This window comes from Heliangelus exortis, chromosome 2 (assembly GCF_036169615.1).
Source record: "Heliangelus exortis chromosome 2, bHelExo1.hap1, whole genome shotgun sequence".
In the NCBI taxonomy this organism is placed as follows: Eukaryota; Metazoa; Chordata; class Aves; order Apodiformes; family Trochilidae; genus Heliangelus; species Heliangelus exortis.
Window position 1 is genome coordinate 51,692,448 of NC_092423.1, and position 24,894 is coordinate 51,717,341.

Here is a 24,894-nt window from a genome sequence, read left to right on the forward strand (position 1 = left end):
CAAGGATTGTAAAATTCAGATGCATTTGTGAAATTCTGTGTAGCAATCTGATTACTCAAGTTTTATGATGAGGTGGTTTGGAAAACTTTTCTACATACATGTCCAGCCTCTGGGGGGAGTAGGAAAATGAAAACAGTGGAGAGCCACAATATGGTGCTTCATGGCAGAATGAGGATTGTTTGGAGGGAATATTATGATTTTTCATTATCAGCTGCATCTTTTTCTTTCAGCTATTAAATTTTGTTCAGCAAGATTGCTTCTGGTATAATTGCTGACAATTAAGGGTTCATTTAATGAAGAGCTGAGTTACTTTAATCAGAGATGATGGACTTTCACACACCATACCCGATAATTTGAATATTATTAGTCAGTCTATTTAATTTATTTTAACAAGTTATCTGTTTTTCTCCTGATAATATGGCTTATGATCTAAATGCAGCGATACTGCATGCTCAGACTGTGAGTTTATTAGTTTTAAAAATGTAAGACTGTTTTTCTCACAGACAGTATCTTCACTTTCCTTCTCTTTGGTCAATCAGACAGACCATATGAATCAACTTCCATCACTCTTAAACCTCATTGTTTCTTTTGTGGTTTTCTCGTTTTTAACCAGGTAGCGTTCAATAAGGTTTTTTGCTTGGTTTGGGGGATTTTTTTATTTATTCTTTTTAATAAATGGAGAAGAAGGTTGCCTTCATTTTACTTAGCTTTATTTTAAATAATATTTTATTTTAAGAGGATTATTTTACAATGTATACTGTGCACTTCAATTTCTTTGTTGTGTCATGCCCTTTCAGCCCCTTGTTGGTATGAGAGGTGAGTGTATGTATTATATAATTTATAATTAATTTATGATGAATCACGTACAATGAATACTGCTTATTAAATATTAAGGCCTCTCATGGCTGTAGCATGGCAGTAGCACTGCTATCTGCTCATGCAGTGCTACCGAGCAAACTCATTGACTTAGGCTGTGATGGCAGAACTCGCTTATAAGAGAAGTCTCAGCTCCCTGCCTAGGCAAATGATGTTGAGGAGAATTCCCTCTCTTTCCAGAGTAGGAAAGTCTCCTTTGACTGCCCTCTCCTTGTGCTCCAGCAGTTGAAGGTGTAATGAGAGTACAATCTCTCCGAAGTGTAGCTGAGAGCAGAGAAGGTGCTGCTGGTAGCTCCCCATCTCCACAGGGACTGCTATGAGCCCTGGTTCCTTGCCACTATGACCCTTGCTGACTAAAAGCTGAGTGATGTTGGGGGATAGCCTAACAGGAGTTAATGGCCTGTATCTGGACAAGTTGAAAATCTAGGCTAGGTTTTGTCAGGCCATTTTTATTAGTGAGCACTGGAATTTGGACAGGGGATTAATTTACCTGCAGAGGTCATTCCAGCATCTGGAACCAATGAAGTCCCAAATAACAGTGGTAAAACAGCAGGGAAAAACAATGCATGTGATTGTACACTGCCAGCTCGGTGTGATGGTCTTAATGAAGGTATTTTCCAGATTAGTAGCAATGAATGTGTGCATCAGAAACAACAGCTGTGACAGAGTTCTCCCGAATCCTCAGATCCCCTGAAATCAGAGAAATCCACCCAGTCAACATTATAAGGCAGAAAAGTAGCCTTCTACAGATGTTTTGTGCTCTGCTTCCCCTTCCTGAGAGCTTTGACCTATATGTCTCACTGAAGATAGTGTACAGCAAGGAACAAATGCTGTCACTGGGTGTGATGCAACAGAGCTTAACCCTGAAATCCTCACCTTGCTGTACTAGGTGCCAGTCCAGCAGGCAGCTTTTCCTGTGCTTTTTGAAAAAAAAATCTTGACTTTTGAGTGGCTGTTATAATAGGTAGATCGGAAAGGGCATGAGAGGAAATGTGAGAATTTCATTCTGAGATTATGGCATGCATAATTTCATAAAGAATGCCAGGTAGGACCACATGAACTGTTTTTCTGAGATACATGCATCATCTGGCAGGTGAGCAGGGAGAGCATTTGAGCACTGAAATAAGAAAATACATCATCTGTAATGAGTGAGCATATGAAAGGAATGTAATCCTAAGTGATTCCAATTAGTGCAATGCAAAAGGAAAGGAGTGTAATTAAGTTAAGGCTTTATCATCCTGTGTAGCCAACCTGCACTAGATACAGCTGATGAGATGAAATATTGCAAAATCCTTAGGGTATAAGTAACAGAAAACAGTGGTTCTTAGGGTAACTACACCATGGAAAAAAATACTAAAACACAGGCAAAAATTCTTCCAAATTTCTATTTATTTTCTGAGAGCTCAAGCTATAGTTATTGCAACAAAATCTAGGTCTAGAGAATATTTTACTTCAGTTTTGTTCTTCTCCCACAGCTTTCATGGAAAAATTCAATAATGTGACAGATTACCAGGAGCTTGTTTTCTTATTAATTAAATCACACACAAAGACAAATTTCTCAGCCCTTAAAATTATGTAAACAAAACTGACTTACAGGATTTGAACTCAATGGGGAGTGATATATTCATTGGTATCGAGCCTTTGATCTAATATCACTTTATATGTATAGCTGTGAAGAGAAGATAAAAAACCAAAGATAACAACATGTGGAATTTCCAAAGGTAAAATTGTGTTTAGTAACATAGCATTTTATTTTGTATAGGAGGATCCCATACTGAAAAAACCCTTTGTCTTAGAAATGGCAGCAGCACTAGGATTGTAATGCATTTGGAGGAAACCGTTTTCATTGAATATTGCAATCTAATTAGATTTCTTTCTTTTCAAGTAATTTGAATGAATAAATTGCACATACAAATTGCAGTGCCTGGATCTCTTTTTTGCATATTTTTAGGCAATGATTAGAATCCTCACTGATTACAGTAGGACAGTTTATTCCCATTATTAAATGATAGTGCATTAAAATGCCAAACTTATTTTTCTAGAATTCACTTTAAACGACATCAGCAAGTGTGTTTGCTTTTATTAGCTCCAAATCAGATATTTCAATAGACTGTCCGTAAATATTCCCAAAGCAATGGCCATTTATGACTTTTTGAGACCATACAAAAATATTACAGATTAATCAGATTTTCAGATTTCTGCATAAGTCTGCACATTTATTAATCCTATTCTAAAATGCTGTTATGATTGACACCTTGCTGTAGAGATAGAAGTCAATTGAATAATATGTAGCAGTCAATTTTATTTGTACAATAATGTGCTGAAGTATTTTTTTTTTTCACATTTCGACTGTTTATAAGTCTGCCCCCTTGGGGAATATATAGAAGAATTTGCTTTAAATGAATTGATAATATCATCTTTAAAATTTATGACAGAATTGTATCCCTTTTCCTTACCATGCCAGGGTGTGCCAATAAACTGGCGCTGAATTATTTTGCGTCTGCTATTCCTAGGACAAACATTGGAAAAGAGCATCTCTTTAAGGTTTAATTAGAATGGAATTTCAACCTCTCATCTGAAAAAAGTAACAGAACAGGAGCTATCGGGCCAACTAGGAAACCTGACACCGTTGCCAGGGTTTTCTTTTTAAGAGACCATAGTCCTCTTGCAGCTGATTTTGATACTTGCTTTCATTATTTCAGCTTCAAAGATAAATGCAGGCCTGATCATCAGTGCTGAAAAACTTTGTGAATCAATGCTGGTCCTTCACCCGGAGGGAATGGAGGATTGGGACACAGTTTTAAAAACATTTTGGTACTTTATTACAACCGATAAGTCTTCTTTTTTTTTTTTTTTTAATCTGTATTGCAGACCTAAGCAGAATCTAGTATTGCTGGACTGTGTTCTGTGCTTAGTGCCCAACATATAGTTCAATTGTAGGATAATGATCATCTGAATAAATGCTGGAAATCCTTGGTTTCACAGAATTTTGCTCACTCCCCACATGCAATTTAGAAAAATAGCTGTCATTTGGAAGCATACACATTTTCAGTTTTCATAGTGCCTTTTCATTGCTCACAGTACAGCCTTTGCTGCCTCAGTAACTGACAAAAGAAAATACTTTATTAGGATACAAAGTAGATGTGACTTGATTGTTTTCCAGATAATTTTTTGCTTTCAGGAATTAGAATGGCTGATGCTCACCTAACCGTACAAAACGCAGTTCCCACACCCGCAGAGTGCTCATGTACTGTATGTAAATTGATGTATAATGCAACCCACATTAGCTGGCTTGATGATAGCTTCAGTTTCACTGCTGTCAGATTTTCGTAGCTCCTTGAATGAGCTGGCTGCTCTGAATGAATGTTAGCATAATTTATGCAGCTGATAAGTGATTTGAGTGCTTGAGTTATTGATAAAGCACTTTAACATATCATTTTCAGCTTGATGTTATGTGACATCAGAGTAGAAGGTAATGTGGCAGTCCTCAGGCTTGGTAATAAAGTCAGTCTGCTCTTTGGATTTCAGAGGCCAGAGGAAGCACAGTGCTGCCTGAGACAAGCCCAGCAGACCAGCACCAACCCAGTCAGTCTCATCCTGCATTCCCTGTTGGGCCTCAGGTCAGTATCTTTCCTTTTGACTAATCAAGACATGTGATTTGATAAAAAGTAAATAACTTTGTAAAAAGTAAATAACTCTTATTAAATAATTATATTAAATAATTTACTTTGTGAAAAAGTAAATACCTCTTTGATCTGTATAGTGCAGAAAATGTGATTCTGTTTGGCTTCGTTTAGTGTTACAAAAAGGGAGTGCGTCTGTATCATGTATTTGTTTTAAAGTTATTTGCTTAGAAATATTAGCTTTTTGTATATTTTTCTAAAATGAAGCCCAAGCAGTTTTGTGTAATTAGGTGGTTAAATTATTTTAACTTCTTCTATAAAATATTTTTAATACATATAATAATATTTAAAAGCTTGTGCAATTTTTATACAACCTTATTGTCTCTGACAGTTCTGCCTGTCACACACACTTCTTGCATTAGTGAAGCCATTTCATTATCTTTTATGCTAAGTATTTATTATCTTCAGGGTAAAATGTAGGTATAATAGTATGGCACTGGTAACATTTTAAAATTTTTCCCTTATCACTTCATGATTTCACAATTTTGCCCAGGTTCAGACACACTCTAAGAAGATAACTGATGTTATTCTGCTTCCCAGGACAGTCTTTGTCCACATAACTTCTATTAATTGTTATGTAGTGTTTTCCAGTCAGGATACAACTGGGAAAATGGAAAACGTTGGCATTTAGGTTCCTGTAGGTTGACCTAAGTCTTCTTGTGTTCAAAACCTATGTTCAGTGCAAGTGTAGTGACTTTTCAGTCTAGATCCAACTGGGATTGCTACCACACCGCGTGACCTTACAGCCTGACAAGTTTGTCAGAACTTTCTGTGTTGGTGACAATAAATACTTTAAGATATTGGAAGAAGCACATGTCTCTCATGGGACACAAAAGGATCTCAAGCCAGAAGAGTTGTGTATGTACCACTGAGCTCTGCACCATACCATGTGCTTGCTGTCTGTGTTTTGTTACAGCCATTACTGACTGCCCAGCAGTTGGCCTCAGCAGTAGCAGGGGTGATGCCAGGAGGCACTCCAGCCCTGAACCAGCCCATCCTTATTCCTTTCAACATGGCTGGGCAGCTGGGGGGCCAACAAGGACTCGTCCTAACTCTACCTACAGCGAATCTCACCAACATCCAAGGGCTGGTAGCAGCAGCTGCAGCAGGAGGCATCATGACTTTGCCATTGCAAAACCTACAAGGTAAGTCATATTTAGTAGGTTTTTCTGCCTGTTTGTTACTTTATCTCTTTCTTTTACACCAAGTGGTTTCTTTTTCCAATGAAGTGTTGCTCTTGATCCATATTGAAAGTTAATACTTGGATTGTTTTTTGCATATTTTAGAGATACATAAGGAATATTGGCATTTTTATAGAAATGGATTAGAGGTTGGGTCTTAGATTCTGTTATCCCTGTTGTTCCTCAGTATTTTCTGCTGTTCAATCAGTATGTCTAACCCTACTCAATCCAAGTACATACAATATATATTATATATGTATTTACTTACTGCTCCTAATTATGTTGATTGCTTAGCAGAAAGCAGTTGCTGCTGAACAGAACTGAACCAAATATATAGCATAATAAGTATTAGTCAGTATCTTACAACAGAATCTTACAACAGAACAAAGAACGTGGTAAGGCAGTGATTGTCCAGTGTGAGAATGATGGAGTTGTGAGCAGGAAGTATCAAAATAAAACTTTAGCTCTTTCTGTTTATTTATGTATGTTTCTTGCTGATGTGAATGGTAGGAAAAGTTTTCCTCTAACAGAATTGTAATTTTTTAAATGAATGTTCTGCACTCCACACTGAGTAATATTCAGTTATTAAGCTCTGGTGGCTGCTGATTAGCAGAAGAATTGTCTGAAGAACCAAATCCTACAGGTTGTGAAGCAGAGAAAAGAGAGAGACATCTCATGTGGTGAACAAACTCCCTTACAAACTGCATGCATAGTAGTCTCACCTGTTGGAGCTGCTACTTGCCTTTACCTTGTGCTTGTTTTAAAGTTTAATGTCAACAGACCTCTCTTATCATAGTTGTAAATGGTTTTCACTTTAATGTTTAAAATAATGTCTCTCTCATACCATTAAGCTGCACCGAAGAACCTGTCATTCATAAATCATAGATGAAAAGGGCACACTAATGCACAAATTTTGCTTGTTTAAAATTTGAGAGTGCATGTAAAGTAGGGAACTAGAGATTAAAAAAGTAATGCAGGAACAGGAGTGGGTAAAAGCAGATACAACAAAGCGGAGGGGAAGTGGCTTTTTAGCGTAGGTGTATGATGAAATCTTAATGAAGAAACAGGCATTATAAAAATGTATCCTTCCACTCTGGAGTGCTCTGGGTTATAGTTGCTGGGTATGTAGTATTATAAATAAACATAAGCTTGTGCAGTTCTTGCTTCATTTAATCTCCCCATGTTGCAAAGCTGGAAGATAGGGATTAAACCACAAAACCTTTGCTCTTCAGTTTAGCCATGGGTGTTTTAGTTGCTAGCTAAGAGGTGTAACTCTATTGCCAAATAAATTCTGGAAGTAATGGCCTTACCAGATGAAAAGGTTTCCTCTATAATCTTTACTGGTAGAAGCATGGGATCAAACAGGGACTTGCTGGAACATCAGATGCACTTCCCTGCCTGTGGACACAATCACACCTTCCATAAAGTAGCTGAAAGTAACAGATCCCACAAATTGACTTTGTTTGTCATGTTCTCTAGCCTTCCCTCCTGATTCTCTAAATAAGTAGCTACTGTGGTCATTATTTGGGAGCAAAACTGTCACACAAGGATAGCAAATCAAGCATCTCTTAAGAGCCCTGAATCACAGTGAGAAGCATCTGTTGTACCTGTATAGTACAATGTAGGAGTCAGGTGAGAGTGCTCTATTTCTAGAGGACATCTGTAGCTGTGTGGTGTCGTGAGTTGCATTGAACATGATTGACTTCTGTTCCCTGTTTTTTGTGGCTATTTGAATGATAATCATAGAATCCATGCTCTGTTTGTAGCCATTTCTACAGGTATACTCACAACCCCCATGCTTTAATATAATACAGTTTTGGTAATTCCTTCTCTTTGGTCAATCATACAGACTATATTAATCAACTTACATTACTCTTAAACCTCACTGTTGTCAACCTATATAACTGGGGGACATATTTTCATGCTGTTTTCTAACCTGTCATATTACTCCTGTTGTCACAGCTGCTCTTCCTGAATTTCCAGTGCAGTCAAGCATAGATGTCTCCAGCTCCTGCTAGCTGGTTCTTCTCCTGACTTTTTCTTCTCTTATCAATAAACTTTTAAGCCTCTTAATCAAAAACTACCCTGGCTAAGAAAGTCAAAAGACACCCTGAAGACTTTTAAAAAGTTGTATTAATCTAGAGAAGTTTTGATCTAACAAAGTACTCGAAGTCATACTAAATGTTGATCAAGGAAATAATACCGCTACAGTTTGTGTGATCCACATATGTTTAACTAATTTTCTTTAGGGGGACTTTCAGGTCTGTTTCAGGGTGATAAGTATGAGACCTCAAGGTGATTAGTTAAAACAATGAAACTTTCTTGTGGAAGGAGAAAAGAGCATTCAATGATAGGAATGATAGAGGAGATATGTTAAGTATTTAAAATGGGAAAAAAGAGTTTTTTTTAAAATTCAAGACAGTAGTAAAGTGGGACAATTAATGATACAGAAATTACTCAGTGAAATTCAGTGAAATTACACGTTCTTAAGTTGTCAGTTTCTTATAAATACAATAACTTTTTTTTCCAAATGTATTTTTGTTAAGTTGTTCAGTTGTTTTATGGTCCTGACCTACCACTAAGTCAATGGGAATTTTGTTGCTGTAAGTGACAAGAGAGTTAGACTAAGTCTCTTTCAAAACTATTGTTGTTACACACTTGCTTATTTTCTGTTTATTACACATTGTCATTTGCCATGAACACTGCTATACCATAGCTGTTTCCTGAGCAAAGAAGTCCAATGTCTGTGAACAGAGGGAAGGAAAGTGATTGTGCAAATTCTTGCTGTGAAACTTAGAAAAATATGTTTTCCCTGGCTCCTACTAAGCACATTTTGTATACACAAGGAATATGCAAAGAATAGAGTTTGCTGAAATGCCAGTGGGTTGATGTCAGAACAGAGCCATCTGCTTTAGAGTAAAAAGAAATCCCTGAATGTAATGCAGATTCACCTATGGAACTTTGGCTTTCCAACAACAGTTCTATGAAGAAAACAATAAAATCAACAACCATAACATTTTACTGTAATCCACCAAAAGCACTGTAGAGAAAAATTTAAAAAATCATCCAAGAAAGCTGTTGTCACAAAATTTCCTCACCTGCTTTCCCCTTTCCATTTATTAGGATTACAAGTGGAGCACAGCTCTGTTTCCTTAAACAGCGAACATTTTGGAGGCATCACAATCACAGTTCTGAGGGGTGTGAGAAGGAAAACAGTAAGGCAGGTGCCCTATAATACAAATTGTTGTGCCTCGCTTTCAGTCTATTGCTTCTTGGCCTGTCCTTATTGACTTAATATAGCAAACACTCTGCCAGGTTTCCTCTTATTGCCCAAACTTGTGCCCAACTTCCTGACTTTGGAAACTTTTCTCTGAGCTGAACAGTTTCAGTTTCTGCATCTCCTTTGCCAGGTCAGATTTCTCTAGGTTTTGGTGGGGAGAGTGCTCTCTTTTTAAAATTTTAGTTATCCTTCTCAAGAGTGATTCCAAGGGTCTAGTATTTACTTAATCCCAGAGTATTCAGTAATGCCTGAGAGCTGATATCCATGGAAAGACATTCTCCCATTAAGCCTATCTGATTTTTTATGCCTCATTGTAATATTTCTGTATATCTGAACAGAGAGATACCTTGGGGAGGAGAGGAGGGGGGACGTGACTGATTTTTTTCTGTCTTGTTTTCTTAGTGTAATTTTGACCCTTTTGATTTCATGTAGAATTACTCAGAAATGGGAAGGTAATCCAGTGCTGAGGAATAGCTAAAGGCTGTTCTCTCATTTTGTTAATTTTTTTCATGGCAGCGACAGCAGTTTTAGCTAAGAAGTTTATGTATTTTAGCTATTCTTTTAGTATAGTATACATGTTTCAAATGACAAGAAGCTAGGACCACATTGCCTACCAGCTCACTGCTGGCCACTCACACACCATGAATAATAATTTGGCAGTCTCTCTGCAAAGGATTGGCCCGGATGCATTAAATCACATAGCAAAGGCACAACATTGTTTTAGATATCTCCACTGATACCAAGCTTGAATGATGCTTGAACTTTGAAAGAAACCAAAAAGTTGGAGATTCTACTCTCATGGCACTGAAACTTTATGTATTTTATTTGCACTACACATTGTAGTCTTCCTAAAGTGGATGTCAATAATTTATTTCCAAGCCAGAGTTTCTCAGTCTTGAGTTCTGAAAGAAATGAGAACAAACTATCTCCCCAAATCATTAGTGAAAGGCTTCAGTGCTGAAAGGAAGCCTTGCATGGCTGAAAATGTGAAATCATTAAATTACATTATTTAAACAGTGGAAGGTCATATTTTGCTGTAATACAATGGCAGGGGAAATGTATTAAACATCTTGAGAGCTAGGAGACAAGTGTTACAATGCACTGGTAGAAATAAACATAGATGATGGTAAATAAATTAAGAAGACTTCTATTTTCTGGAAATGAGTCAAAATGAATGTTGGGTAAAGACAATGTTAACAAAAAGGAAAGGTGTATTGTTTGCATTTATTAAATCTTGTTTCATCTGAACATAAACTTGTATCATTAATTGTGCAACAGATCAAGTAAATATACTCTGTCTCCATTCCCCCATGTACACATCCCTTAAAAAATAAAAAATCAGAGAGAGATGAAAAACAAAAAAGAGACAGAAAAGAAGTAAACAGCAAACCTCAATTGCTTACCGATCTGGAGTCCAAATTTCAGTATTTTAGAACATTTTCTCCTTTTAACTAAAGTGATGCAGTCCCTTTTCATTTGTATTCCCCTTCAAGTAACATGAAATAGCTTTCAGAGTCTACAGAAAGGCAGTGTTTCACTTATGTATTTTAATGAGCACCAATGTCAGTAATAATCAAAATGATATTTCACTTAGAGGAATAGTTTATTCCTAGGTACTTCTGCAGTGTACTAACATAACCAGAACAAGAATGACAAGAACCAAGAAAAGGAGCTGCACTCACTAGCAATTTTTGTGAAGCCCTCGAACCAAATATACCTCCCCTATTACTGTATAAACACTGCATATAATGCAATCGTTATGACAGACTCAGTTACACAAAGGAGGGGTTAGCCACCCCCTAAGAATACCCTCCCTACCTTAGTACATGGAAATAAACAAGAGGAAGTTGTGCATCCATAAGCACACTGTGGCACGCAGGGAGCACCTGTGGATTAGCAGCGATTGCAGCAGCTTTCCTCAGGCTGACAGCTTTATCCCATCCAAACTGTGCTGTAGGGGAACAGAACTAACAGGCAGACATCCCAAAAGATGGGGTGGGTAGAAGGATTTTTTTTTTGTCTCCATCTGTTCTCCCAGGAAACTTACTGTTTGGAAGACTTGATAGCAGGTTTTGGGTGAACGAGCAAAAACTGCTTTTCTGAAGCTGGTCCCAAAAGAACCCTATTGGGCTGTTTATTTGTTTTTCCCTTACTATATGAGGCTGTGGCCCCATCTTAACTGCTCATCTTCATCAGTGGCAAAGTTCTGCCTTTGCAGAAGGAATGTGAAAGCTGAGGGGCTTTATTAGCTGCTACTTGTTTATTGATCATTCCCAGCGTGCTAGGTATTTGATGGCTGGATTCTCGGCCCTACAAGTTAAAGGCCTACCATCAGAGACATTAAAATGCAGTAGTCTGAATGCATGTGTACTCTGCTGTTGACTTCCACCCCAAATAGACTCCAGATGTTTCTGTCTACTTTTTCACTACTAATGGTTATGGAATGACATCAGTGAGGAGTAATGATGTGTTGTAGATCAAATTAATTCTGAAATCAAAGTGTTCACACGTACTTAAACTTTGCGGGCCCTGCTTTGGCAGAGTCTTGAGTTTCCAGATTTGCATGCCAGGAAGCAGATGGGAAAGACAGAAGTAATCTGCTCCTCTCCAAAGTTTTCACCAAAACCCTAGTGATTTACTATCCTCTAGCAGATGTGCTTGCTAGGTTAGGAGTTGTGGGGTGACTGGAATTTAAGACCTGGACATTTCTGGGAACATACCCCTTTAGTGAGCACTGACTCAGACTAATACTACTCCTGGCAGGAATATTCTGTGTGCAGGATTATAAATGAAATTTCTGTGAACCAGAACATGGGTGCATTTTAATGCTGCTTTAAAAGTATATCTTTGCACCTGTTTCCAGGACCCTTCAATCTTCTTCATGAATTCAGACCTAGACAATTTAAATCATAGTAGAGAAAACTCATTCCAATAATGTTAAGCACTTAACTTACTGTAACCTTACAAAAGCCAAGAAATTTCAAATGCAAGTGAAAATTCTAGCTCGTGTTTGTCACTCTGTTCCTCACCTCTGCCTTGTAGCATACATGCTACATGCACTAGTGTATCATATGCAAATAAATAGGCACAGCTATACTGTATGTATATAAATGACTCCAGGACTCCTTAATGCAATACAGTGAGTTACAGAAGGATTACAAGGATGGATTTGCAGCCTTCACACTTAATTTCCTTGCCTTAGTGGATTTAAGTTAGACATTTATAGTCTTTGTGGTTTAATTTCCTTTGTTTTTTCATGGTGTTTGTATTAATAAAATCCCTATGATTCATGTTTTTAAAGCTCCCTGGATACAAACTTGTGTTCCTTATAGACCAGTGAGATTCTAATCAAGCACATATATATTTAGGGACTCATAAGAACAGAGTCTTTATTGAACAACTGGGTTTACGGACATTTTTAACAGTGTGAATTTTGAATGCATGGAACATACAAGTTAACCACCTGGGAAATTTTTAAAATTAAATTTCTTTAAAATCTATGCGGCTCTGTACCACAGAAGAACGTACCTCCTCTTTTTTGGAGACCTCTTCTTTTACTTCTCTCTCTCTTTTTTTTTCTTTTCTTTTTTTTTTTTTTTCCTTTTCAATACATTTTTAATTGTCATGGAAAGCTCTGATGATGTCTTAAGAGTTTCTTATTGAAATCTTAAAGTTTATGCATCTTGAATAATTTTACAGTATTTTTTTCCTTTACTTGAGAAAAACAAATCTGTCTGCCACTGAGATTGCTCTAGAAATGACAACAGGACCTGCCTGGTGACTTCAGCAACGAGGAAAGTGTTTTCTCCTCCTCAGACTGCTATAGGATTTTATGTCCTTTGGATATAATTCTTCACTGGGGCATATCTTCAGGCCTTGGTCTTGTTTTGCTACCATCCCTGAAGCTGCTTTCATTCCTTGAAAGTTTTATGTTTACAAACCTATTGCTCTGACAGGGGTAGCAGAGAGTACATGTATGAGACCTGTGTTCTGCTCTGTGCTCTGCCCCACATCTCCCATGTGATGGCAAACAACTGACATGTGCTTTCTGAAACTTTTTTCCTACCTGTAAATGACTGTGCAGGTAGCTAACTCTGTGCTTTCCTACAAAGTGGATTAAATCACTACTGCTAGATGCCTTGAGCACCTCAGACACAGCTGCATCTTTGCTCAATGTCCTAAATTCTTAAATTTTGCCCCGGTTCATAGACCAGAAGAGGTTAGGTTCTTTTCAATAGCTGAAATACTAAGGTGAATTTTCCTTTTTTTGGACCTACAGTGACCTCTTCCAGCTCATAGAAGGATTAGTTTATACCGAGGTTAATAAGAACCAGCCCAATATAGATTCTTAGACTATTGCCTGTTACAGGATTTTTTACTTTTTTATTTTAACAGGAATGCTGCTTTTAAATGTAATCACCTAGATTTGATATATCTTACAGACTGTTCTTTCCCTTAATTGTGTTTTGTTATAATAAAGTATGCGATGTTAAAAAAAAATCTTCAGTATAAAGATAATTTTTTCTTCTTGCTTCCATGATTAATTCTATTCAAGTCAATGCTGATGCTTTCAATTTACATAATCTGATCTCTGGCTATTTTTCCCTTTTTGTTTCTCAGGTCACATTTCAGTCTCTTGTCCCTTTCCTCATCCAGTGCTGTTTGTTTCTGTTCATCCTTCATATTTCAGCCTGTTTTAATAAAAGTTAGTCACAACCCAGGTATTTCTGAATGTACTGTTTAGCTGTTTTCACATCACATCAGGAGTAATAAATGAAGAGGTAAACATATGGAGATGATAAACCTCTTGTTAATTTCCCAGTACACTTGGCTTCTATATTTTAGAAGCCGCTTTTGTAACAGGACATAAATCCTGTCTAAAAAGCAAGGAAATTATAGTAGTACATTTTTAGGAAATTAACTTATTGGTAACATTAAGTTGTTTCTTTTTTGTTTGTTTGTTTCTTTTTAAAAAGGATAAAGCTCTCAAGAACAAATTTTGTACACGGTATTGTAACTGTAGGGCTAGCAATCTGCACAGAGCAATCACTTTCAGGTTCTTTCTTTGAGATCTTAGCTTTACCTTTCTGAAATCAATGCTTGTGAACTGTAAAGGAAGAGCATGCTCCACACGCAGCACTGTAGCATGTTTGAAAAATATTCAGTCCCAACTTTCCCCCTGCTACCTTGCTGGTAACAAAATCAGTTCTTTAAATCTTTGTTTTACTCTGCTTTAGCAGTAGCGGTAGTTCAGAGCTGTGACTTATGAAATTACATTTATCTAATATGAGCACCTTGGCCAGTTGCAACCAAAATTAAAAACATATACCATTTGTTCCATTTGTCAGAAAAATATCATTGGTTTTAAGTGTAAGACTTATCAAGTGTATCTTTACACATTTATGTTCCCATGAGTGCCATTATTTTAAAATTTCTTAGTGTTATTTATATATATTCAATGCTTGACATCAGATAATTTGAGTTTGCTATGTTTGTGAGATAACTCACAAGGGAGTAAGTTGTATTTAATAAATAATAGAGATAAATTTTATACTTCCATATATTTCAAAGCTAATGCAGCTAACTTGCAGTGGAATGGTAACATGAAGATACAGTGCTATAATATGATTGATTTGTTTTGACAGCAGCCAAATAATTGAGAGTGAAAGGTGTCAGCACAGATGAAATATTGTATAAGCCACATTCAGAAGGCAACCCCAGCAGCAATAGCAACTGGAGTTTTATTTCCTTTGATATCGCACTGTTACTCACTTCCAGTTTATTATAAAACCATGAAAGGTACCCAACTTTCCATATGATGGAGGCTTTTATGGAGGGGATAGAAACAGAAGTTTGTCAGGTACTTGAACAATAGATACTGACAATGGGATTTATGATGGATACAATATATAAGGGTAAATTATCTTAATCTTTCCCCCTGGTTTTCTCTCTTATTCTAATCCCTTTTTACAGGCTACTGCTTATCTGGCATCTTACCTCTAGCTTGGAGGGTAAGTGACTCCCTCCAGAGCAGCCATCAGTGTCAGTCTAAGGATTGCCTGGCAGGGGACGGATGCAAAAGCAGTGCTGCTATTACCCTCCCCAGCACTGAGACTTGGGTTTAGTTCCCCTCTTCTGCACAGTCAACTATAGCATTCTGGCTGAGAGTAGGACTTGTGCATTGGCATCATGGCAGCCTCCTGCACTGCAAGGAATACAAAGAAATACAAGGAACTGTAGTGCCTTTTGAGCCTAGGACTGTGGAAGTATGCAACTAACCTAGTATGGAAGGTAGCAAAACAAACCAACTGAAATAGTTCCTGAAAGCAAAATGGTTTGAAAAGAGTGAACGAGAGAAAACGATGAGCCTGCAAAAACACAAACTTTAAAACTGCCTTTGTCCTGAAGCCTCGTTGACTTCAGCGGAAGGAAAACTCCAAGGTACAATTTGAATGGGAATGTCTATGTCCTGCCGCTCATTTCAGAAATGCTCCATTAAGGAGACACAAGTTGATGTGAATGACAATGGCTCTCAGTAGTGAGCCCTTGCTCATGCAAAACAAAACAAACTATGACAACCATCATGTTAACAAGATCAGGAACCCTTGTGGCTTTGTAATGTAAGATCTAATCTATATCTATACCTATACCTATACAAATATAATTATCTTACTTGGAGAAAAGTAAATAACAGAATGGGATGAGGTTTCCAATACAGAGCAATTTATACACAGTCACATTCCACTTACATTCTCTTTGTTTCCTGATCTGATAATTTCATAAATGGCATGGTGTAGATTAGAAAACAGGACTGAGAAATCCAAACTGACTGGTATTATTAAAGGAATTTTTTTCAGTGGTGTACGAAAGCAGGAGGTAAGCCGTTGTTCATAAAAGAAATTTCACTGTGTAGAAGGCTGCTTCTACTGAAGTATTTCAGTTTAGAGAGGTAGAGCAGACATGAAATTAATCCCCCTGTTTACACCATTTGCCTCATGATAGTCTGACATCTGTAGACCAGTTTTCTTTCTGAGGAAGCTAAACTACATGCTTCACTCCAGGTGTATGTCAACTATGTTCCAGCTATATTCCAGAGCTAAGTTGAGCTACGAAGGCCCAAACCAGTGCTTGGCCTTTGGATTGATTCAAGACCCATACATTCAGTGCAACAAGCCAGAGCAAGTACAGCCCTAAGTAAAAACCCTGAACTGCAGGTAGAGGGAAAGAAAAGGACTCAGAACCATCTGCATCCATCTAGTGATCCTCTCACTCTGCAGCAAATCACTTGCTAATGTGGTGCTAATATCACTTGTTTACATAGCCTTAAACCTGTGTTAGAGCTTCAGGGAAAATTAATTGGTGACTGATGTAGATGCAATGAAAGCAAATCTGACATAGCTGATGTTTCAGAGCAATGGTAGAGGCTTCTGTCAGAGCACCAAGTGCCCAGGTTTTCAGACTTGTGTGCCATATGTAATAAATAACTTTCTGTCATCAGCACCTGCAGAGTTAAATTTAACTTGGCAGCTCTGATTTTAACCACCAGCAGCTGTAATGTTCTGTTTAGTAATTGCAGACAAAATGTTAAAAAAGGAATGCCTGCATGTTATGTGTATATAAATCTATTGATAGGCATTGAAATGGGGACATAAGCATGAAATTCTGATCTGCATTTGCTGGTGTGTGATTCACAGTGAAACCATAGACTTCTCAGGCTTCATGTTTTCTGTACCAGTGTTAGTTTCCTCATCAAGAAGTACTCAGAATTAAATGAAAAGATGGGTGGCAGAAAAGGCTCTGAGGAGAGTGCATGGTTTTCACAAGAATACTTTGCTTTCATTTTCTCTTATATATTTTTAGATATGTTCTTTTCTGTGTCTCAGCGTGTACCTATGAGCATGTGCAAATACTTCTACTGTGCCTTTTGAGCTTCAACTGGCTCCTTCATCCAGGAGCCTCTAGCCAGTGGCTGAGAAACAGAATCACCTCCTGAAAAGAATTTCACCAAGTAATGTAAAGAGATAGATGAGCTATTTAATGAAAAGATGCTCAATTGTCTAGCATGCTTTCTGGCCACAGTAAGTGAGATTCCCCTTTGGTTGCCCACCTCTTGATCATCAGAGGCATTTGCCAATCCAATGCTGATGGAACAAAAAGACACTAAAAGAAATATGAAGGGGAAAAAAAAAAAAAAGAGCTAACTGTAGTAAAACTTAGGAAGAACAGCTTTCTGGCCGTTAGCTGGCCAGGAAAATGGAAATGAGAAAAAAAAGTAACCTAGCTATTCAATTGAACCAACTCACAAGCATCTTCCACACTGAATATTTTTGTGGGCCTTTTACTTACTATTAGTCAGATAGCCCAACCAACTCCTTGCTTATTTAGTTAAAGTAGTTAACATTTAAAGTCTTGTTAAAGAACCAGACAGGTTGTCTTCATAGTAATCCCTACTCCATAAAGATTCCAGTGACTATTAATAGTTGTGGTTTTGGAAACGTCACTGTTGTGAATAGCTTCCTTCTTAGATGATGAGTTTTCTCTAAATCAGGAAGCAAAATAAACATTTTCCTAACACCTCTTCGGTTCTGAAGTAATTCCACATCATTTTTACAAGTAAGTGGTCAGCTCTAATTGGTGATTGTGATATGCCAGCACACAGCCAAATCCGGAGGCCCTCAACTCTCAGTTTTAGTGAGACAGATTCACATTAGATGTGATGCTTGAGGTCCTGTTGACATTTGGGAGTTTGGGTTTTAAAAAACCCTATGTGAAGGCCCTCAAGGTTTGGCTGACTATAACCTGCAAATGGTTTGGCAAGACCCTATTTACAGTGACTGCTCAAGAGCTTTTCCCTTCCCCCATTTCAGTGGTCAGCACTGACACATTGCATTATGAGAAAGAGCCCCACTTAACGCAGAGCTACTTTCAATTGTCATGAGCACTCAGCCTTATTTAAACTGACACCTTCTCCATCACCCCCAAGCTAGAATCCCAATGTCAGAGTGCTTCAAGAAGTTGGGATTCAAAGCTGAACTGTCTTGCTAAGAGCTGTGATAGAGTGGTGCAAAACAGCATGGAAGTGAACTTCAGAGAAGGAAGGACAGTTCAAAAGGTGGAGGGAGATATGGTAAATATGGATGTGCCAGGTAAGCAGAGGAAAAGAGAGTGAAGGGAAGGCTTGTGCATTGGTTCAGATCAGAAAACAGACTTTGAGGACCCATGCTTCTCTCTTCTTCTGCACTTAATAATTCATTAGTCTTCAGTGATCTGGGATCATGCTGTTAGAAAGGATTAAAATTCTTCTGTGTTCCAAGAGAAGCTATGACCCTTCATTCCCCCACCACAACTGTTTGAGTATTTGTCCTGGGCTTTGGTGCTGAGGTTCTTCAGTAGTAACAGCTTGTGAAAACAATTTGAGGTTAAACAGCAAAGGCATTCCTGGTGTGAGGAAATTTAGTCTACCTGAAAACGGAGTAAAATGACCATATGATCACTCCTGTCTCTTTCTGATCCAGCAAAAGCTCATGCATATGTCAGCTGGTGCATTCAAGTGTTCCTGTTTAATAAGAAAAAGCATCACCTTAATGATTCATCACTTTCTAACGTAGAAACCAAGGCACAAGCTAGCAAAGTGACTGCCCTGTGTTTCTTAGCAGAACAGCGTTAAAACTAGTCATAAAAACCAGGATTTCCAAATCCAGTCTGCCAGATGCATGCTTACGATTTTGTAGATTGAGATTACTGTGTTTAAATTAGCACAAGAAAATAAATTTCAGACAATACTGTTCCACGATCTTTTCTGGGCATTCCTGTAAAGCATTTCTTATAGATTGCTTTAAAGGCTGAATCTGGCTTGTCTCACAGGCATATCCTATTGGTTTTAGGGTGGCTGCTTCCATAAGTAATAATAGCAATATTCAGTCATATATTTTATCCCAAACAAAGGCTGTGTTAGAATATAAGAAAAAGAATGGTTCAAATAAAGCAGAGCAAATGACTGAACTGTGAATGGTTTTCCTCTTTTTCTTTCTTTTCTGTCTTCTTCCCCCTAGAGAAGTACATGATTGCAGTAGGGGTTTGGGATTAAGCAATCATGTCTGCTTTCTGCAAATCTAAAGCAGTTTATATTCTTGACTGAAGTTTTGGTTTAAGAACAAATGTCATTGTCATGAAAGACTTTTATCTCTACATACAGTTACATTTTTAAAATGTACCTGCTTTTTCGAGGTGGGGGGAGGACAGGGAAGGGAAGAGTACCACTACTTGGGTCTCATGCCAGACTTTAATGTAAAATTAATTCCTTTAAAAAGATTTTTTAAAAACCACAACATTTTTCTAATGTGCATTAAGAATGTTGGAGAGCTCACTGAAGCATATGCTTTGAGCTTTCAGGAGCAATCTGTAGTCAGGCATTTTAAATGAAAATTGATTTGTGATTTACATGGTCAGTGGAAAGAAAATTAACTTATGGAAGGTTGTAATGAAATATTAGACAAGTAAAAAAGTAGATGGTGATCTAGTGGAACTAAAAGTCCCATCTGGAAGAATTCTGTGACATTTTTACATTTATCTGTGTTCTGCATGAGTTGTAATGTTAGTGGTAATTTTATGGGACTGAACTGAAATGAAAAGGGTGTTATCACAGATTGCCTACAATATAGGATTGTGTTCAGTGGAGAATCCTGTATCCTTTTCTCCATTTTCCTATAATATGACTCATTGCACTTTTTTAAGCTACTGTTGTTGAATTCATTCAGCCTTTTACTTGAGATTATTAAAGAAGAATATCAAATGCTCACAAATACAATCTAGCAGCACATTTAAAAGCAGCACTGCTGCTTCCACTTACTCGTACGTAGTTGAGGCATTGTCCAGGAGACCCTGTAAAATACATTCTAATATAGCGTGTTACCACTCTGAAACAGTTTGCTAAAATATGTTCTCTTTAGATTCGTGACTTATCAGCATTGTCAGATTAATAATTTAAGCTCCTCCAGAAAGGAGCTTTACTGCCATACTTCCCTTCTTCTGTCCCTTTTGAACTCAGATATTCAGTATACAACATTCCCGATTGCTCCTGGTGTCAGGTTCTTGGAAAATGAAGAAAAGCATTAACCCGATGCCATACTCCCTGCACACTTCTCCTGCTTTTGGAGTAGAAAATCTTCTTCCTATTTCAATCATCCAGACTTTACTGGTACTGGAACGTGGAACTTACATCACCTTTTAACAGATAATCTTATTCATCTGGTAGTCTCCATGTATGACAACTTCTGATTAATCATGATTTATGCACTTTGAAAGTTAAGGCTCTGATTTGGTAGAAGGTTATGTTCTTTGGAATCAGTAGGATATATAAAAGCATGGTGAAATCAGTTTCCCACCACGGATTTAAAATGCCTCTAATTTTCAAAATCTAGGAAAAAACCTTCCTGTCAAAGTCTTGCTTTCTTCTGTTATTAAATGGATTATGTCCTATCAAAGTCTTGTTTGGTGTGAGCATCTTACTTTCCTGTTGACATAAGAGGTGTGCGGGACACCCTAAGCAGGTAAAACTAGATTTATGCAATTTCTCATTCTCTGTTCCTTTAGGAAATATACAACCCTAACTAAATGCATGCTAAGCATTGTAGTTTCTTTGAACTGCACAGAGTCCCAGCATGGCTCAGCACCATGAAGGATTTGGGGCATTGCCAGGCAGACACAGACTGTAGGCTTGCACTTCTCCTTGTTATTTTTTTTCCTTATGAAGATTGAAGAATCAGTTTTAAATTATACCAGGTGCATATCACCTTTAGCTGAGGTGGTCTTAAAGATCAAATTGTGCAACTAATTTATGCAATGTGTTAGTTTGAACGAGTAGAACTGAAGAATGTAGTTGGAAACACACCATGTTATTTCTCCTGGAAACTAATTTTGTCAGCATATTTGAAAGAGGAGAAATATCACAACTCTATCACAACAGTATATATGTTTTTCAATAGAATGATGTGGTTAATGATTGTTGGAACAGCCTTTCTAATCACAGGATACTGTAAAGGTCAATATTAGGTATTGGCTTTCCATCCTGTCCATCTGAAACAATACACCATGGCGAAAGTAATCAGTAAATGGTGGTAAATGAACCTATTAGAAACATTAGCATTGCAGAAAGACAAGATTTGAAAATAGATGTTAAGTGGATCCTGCAGCTGGTAATTGTCATCCTGGGAATAATTACACTAATTAATAGTTGCTAACCCCAGAACCTTGCGCCTGTGACTTTGAGTGAGTTAATGATTGCTGCTCTGGAGAGTGTATTGCTGGTAGATTTTCAGTAAGTGTCAGCAGAGTAAAAAGGCCCCAGGGAAGAGACTTTGTCTCTGATGATCTTTAGGGTCCCCATTTTTACAAACCACAAGTACATCACTGAATGATCAGATAACGTCTCCACAGACCGCAAAGTAGTTGAGAATTCTCTAATGAAGAGATCTATTTCATCATACAGTTCCCAATTTGTAAAGTTAATATTGAGTTAATGTAACCTCAGACTCGCAGCACTTGAAATCAGCAGGTCTTACTTTTGGGGCTGAGCTTTCAATGAACCACAAAAGCAAATTTTTTCTGTTGTCTTTCCTCTTGACCCTAGTTAAAGTGGACTCAGTTTCCACTGGGGTTAGTTTAAAATGCTGCCAAATCTTTATTGACATTTTTTTTGTAGGCTTTGAAAGACTAGGAAGTTTTTTTTTTACATAGGAGTTTAAGTCTGATTCCTCTGACTATTCTATTTTCTCTCTTTCTTTCATCCCTCCCACCCTCCAACATGTAGGTATATGAATCCTCTAATATCCATACATTTGTTATATAGAATCATAGAGTCTGCAAGTATAATATAGTTGTCTTCTAAGTGAAGAGTGAATGTTAGGGATAATCTTATGTCACTAAAATCAACAACAAACAATAAGGCAACACTGTAATATCATACATCCAGGTTTGCTAGTGATTCCTCATAGTCTTCTCAGGGATTTAAAGAAGATCATGAACATATGTTTTCTCTTTAATGCATTTGCTGCTTCTGCTGGCTTCCCACGGCCCTTCTTAGGGCCAGTGTGAGTAGTCTTGGTCTGAGCTGTAAAGCTGCTAATTGACAAAGATCCTGGGCTTCTTTAGTTACGTAGATAAGGATAAATGATTACAGAAAAATACTATGAAGGTCTCAAATAAGTGGAAAAATCAGTGCTTAAATTTTGCTTTGAACATAGATCCTAGTATCTGTACAGCACTTTGAAGTGAGAATAAACATGGAACTTCTATGAGAAGAATGTTTGTTTTCTATAGTCTGCAATATAGAGTTTATTTTGTAAACTTCCTTTATATTTGAAGCTCTTATTTCTCAAAGGCTAGAAGTATTTTTGCTTTGCTTTGGTTTGGTTTTGAATTGTGCCTGTGAAGGAAAGTATACTTAGTGCCAAAGTAAGATAAGAATGCTGAAGTTTTTAAGGAAGAAAGAGTAATTTTCAGTAGCCATATAGGTTCTAAATGACTTCTCTAGAGACTTGTGTCATGTAGACTGAGAGGAAAGTTTCCCTATACTTTTGAAACAAGTTGTAGTAAGTATTAAATCATTGCTGTATCCCTTCATTAAGATCCTGTGATTCCCCAGATGACAATATATGGAATAAGATGCTTTTAAATGCTAAGTATCTTATTTGTCTCAAAAGGGACAAGCTATTAGAAAGGTATTGAAGTAGCAGAGCAAAAAGATGCAAAACAATTAAAGAAACACACTCCTTTGCCAATTAAAATCATTAGTTCTTACAGTCCTTCCGTAGATTTTATCTCTACCAAGACATTAAAAATTGTAAGAAGTTTCAGTAGTTCATTTTGCATTATGCTGTGGGAGTAGTGATGGTGCTCAATTGTCTTTATCTTCATGCACACTCATGAGATGGGTGGCAACTCAAAAGATCATATCAGAGATAACTGCATGTCTGCTTATCCTCTGTAAAACTAGAAAAAAACAAAGAAGAAGAAAATAACTACATTTTCTTGTATTTGTAGATGGTTTCTAGGATGCTAATGCTCATTTGATAAGTTAAACAAAAGAATACTACAATGCTATGGAACAAGTGAATAAGGAACAAAACTGAGTGACAGAAAACACTGGGGGAAAGAACAGAAACAGAATGGAAGATAGTATCCATGGAAGCTGCAACCCATACAACATAGAAGGATGAAACAAATTATATTAAAAATATGACAGTTGTCTAAATGGCAAGGATATGCAGCAATGAAAGAATATAGAAATATTAGTTCAGAACCTTCTCAGTGAACAAGTAAGGGAGTTTGGCTTTTAAAACTACCAAACAGTGCCTGAGTGTTTGAACTAAGACATTGGCACAAATTGCTGGTGCAGGAGATAATGACACTCTGAAAATGGTCTCTTCACATAAGTGCTGAGAGTGATCTTGCCCCTGGAAGACAACAGACATTGCTCAGTGCCAAAGTTAACCAGACAGTGCATAAACTCTCCTTTCGACATCAACCCAAGCAGATTTGTTCTTTTGTTCCAGACAAAGCAGAGATCATGAGACTTGTATGAGGAAGCAAAGGACACAAATTGGAGGCTTGCAGTGAGTGGTCTCATTTTGCTTTGAGCTGCAAAATTAATTAATTTCATGCTGGAGAGTTAGTTCTTAGACTGCTGTTGCTGAAACTAGGAATACAGAGGTAAATTTCCAGAAGGCTATGATAATACAGGGTCTAGCCTCATGTTCTAGAAAGAGCTTGGACTTTATTGAATTCTGTGTTTAAATTGTAAAGACCTTTCATTTCCTGTTTCTGTTTGTTTGTTTTTAGACTTTAATTCACCATGCTTCAAAAGACAGCAGTCTAAGAAGAAAAAGTTTCATTCTAAATTTGTATTATAAGGATAAAATGCTAAAGAAAATCACAAAATGAAAATTAAATTTGGAATTTAGATGGATAGAGAAACAGTATATCCAAAAAGACAGGGAGGCACAAAAATGTTAAGCATAAAGCCAAAGAGCATAAATCAGGAAAGCGTGGAATTAAACAAAAGCATGAAAATAAGTTCTGGCCTCACTGGATGGAATAGCCAAATTATTTTTTTTTTTTTTCTTAGATCAAGACTCTACCATTGTAGGAGAAAAAACAGAAAGCCTAAACACATGGGATGAAAAATGTAGCACTTGGGAGAGCCAGCGTGAGAATGTGAGACAGATTCTCTCTGAGGCATGGTGCATCAGAGTCTTCCTTCCTCTCCAGTCCAAATGCCTGACTAAATTGCAACAGCACTGTCATTAGGACAAAGCTAAAGTGTTTAGAGAGTGAACAGTACAAGGACAAATCCAGAAGAGGGGCTACTTCTGGTTCATTAAAGAAATTTCTTTTTTGCACGTGACTCTGTGACTCTGTCACAAATATCTTTGATACAGGGTGGCATTAATACAACCAATGGAAACAAGATGCCAGTCACAATATATGTTGACATGGGTATAGAATATTTATTAAACAAATACTAGAGTGTGATTGTAAATGTATTTTACTCCAATTTTGAGTGGGATGTGAGAGGAGCTTTTCTAGTTGGAAGCAAGATGGAGAAAGATAAGAGAAGGGAGACTTTTCTGGTTAAAAAAGAAAAAAAGCAATAGAAAGACATTATGTCCAAAGTATGTTCTGCTAGTTTTACTGTGCAAAGTAAAACTAAATCAGCCAAATCTCTCCAGAGATGTATTTTATCCAGTAAGGATGTAAGAAAAGAGCAGGATTTACTACTCAGTTTATAAAACTGTTTGAGCATCTAAATACAGCTACTACCATAATACACAAGTCAATGTCATCATGCTAGATTTCTTGAAGTGCAGCAATTAAA

General features: G+C 37.3%; 1 protein-coding gene across 2 annotated transcripts in view; it reads left to right on the plus strand.

Annotated features, from left to right (window-relative positions):
- POU6F2 (POU class 6 homeobox 2) overlaps nucleotides 1-24,894 on the plus strand; it is a 306,477-nt gene that overhangs the window by 124,328 nt on the left and 157,255 nt on the right. For both annotated transcript variants that reach the window (XM_071736147.1, XM_071736146.1), the window contains 2 exons: nucleotides 4,405-4,496; nucleotides 5,476-5,704. In XM_071736147.1, the coding sequence (XP_071592248.1) occupies nucleotides 4,405-4,496; nucleotides 5,476-5,704 (321 nt within the window). The remainder of the gene's footprint in view (nucleotides 1-4,404; nucleotides 4,497-5,475; nucleotides 5,705-24,894) is intronic.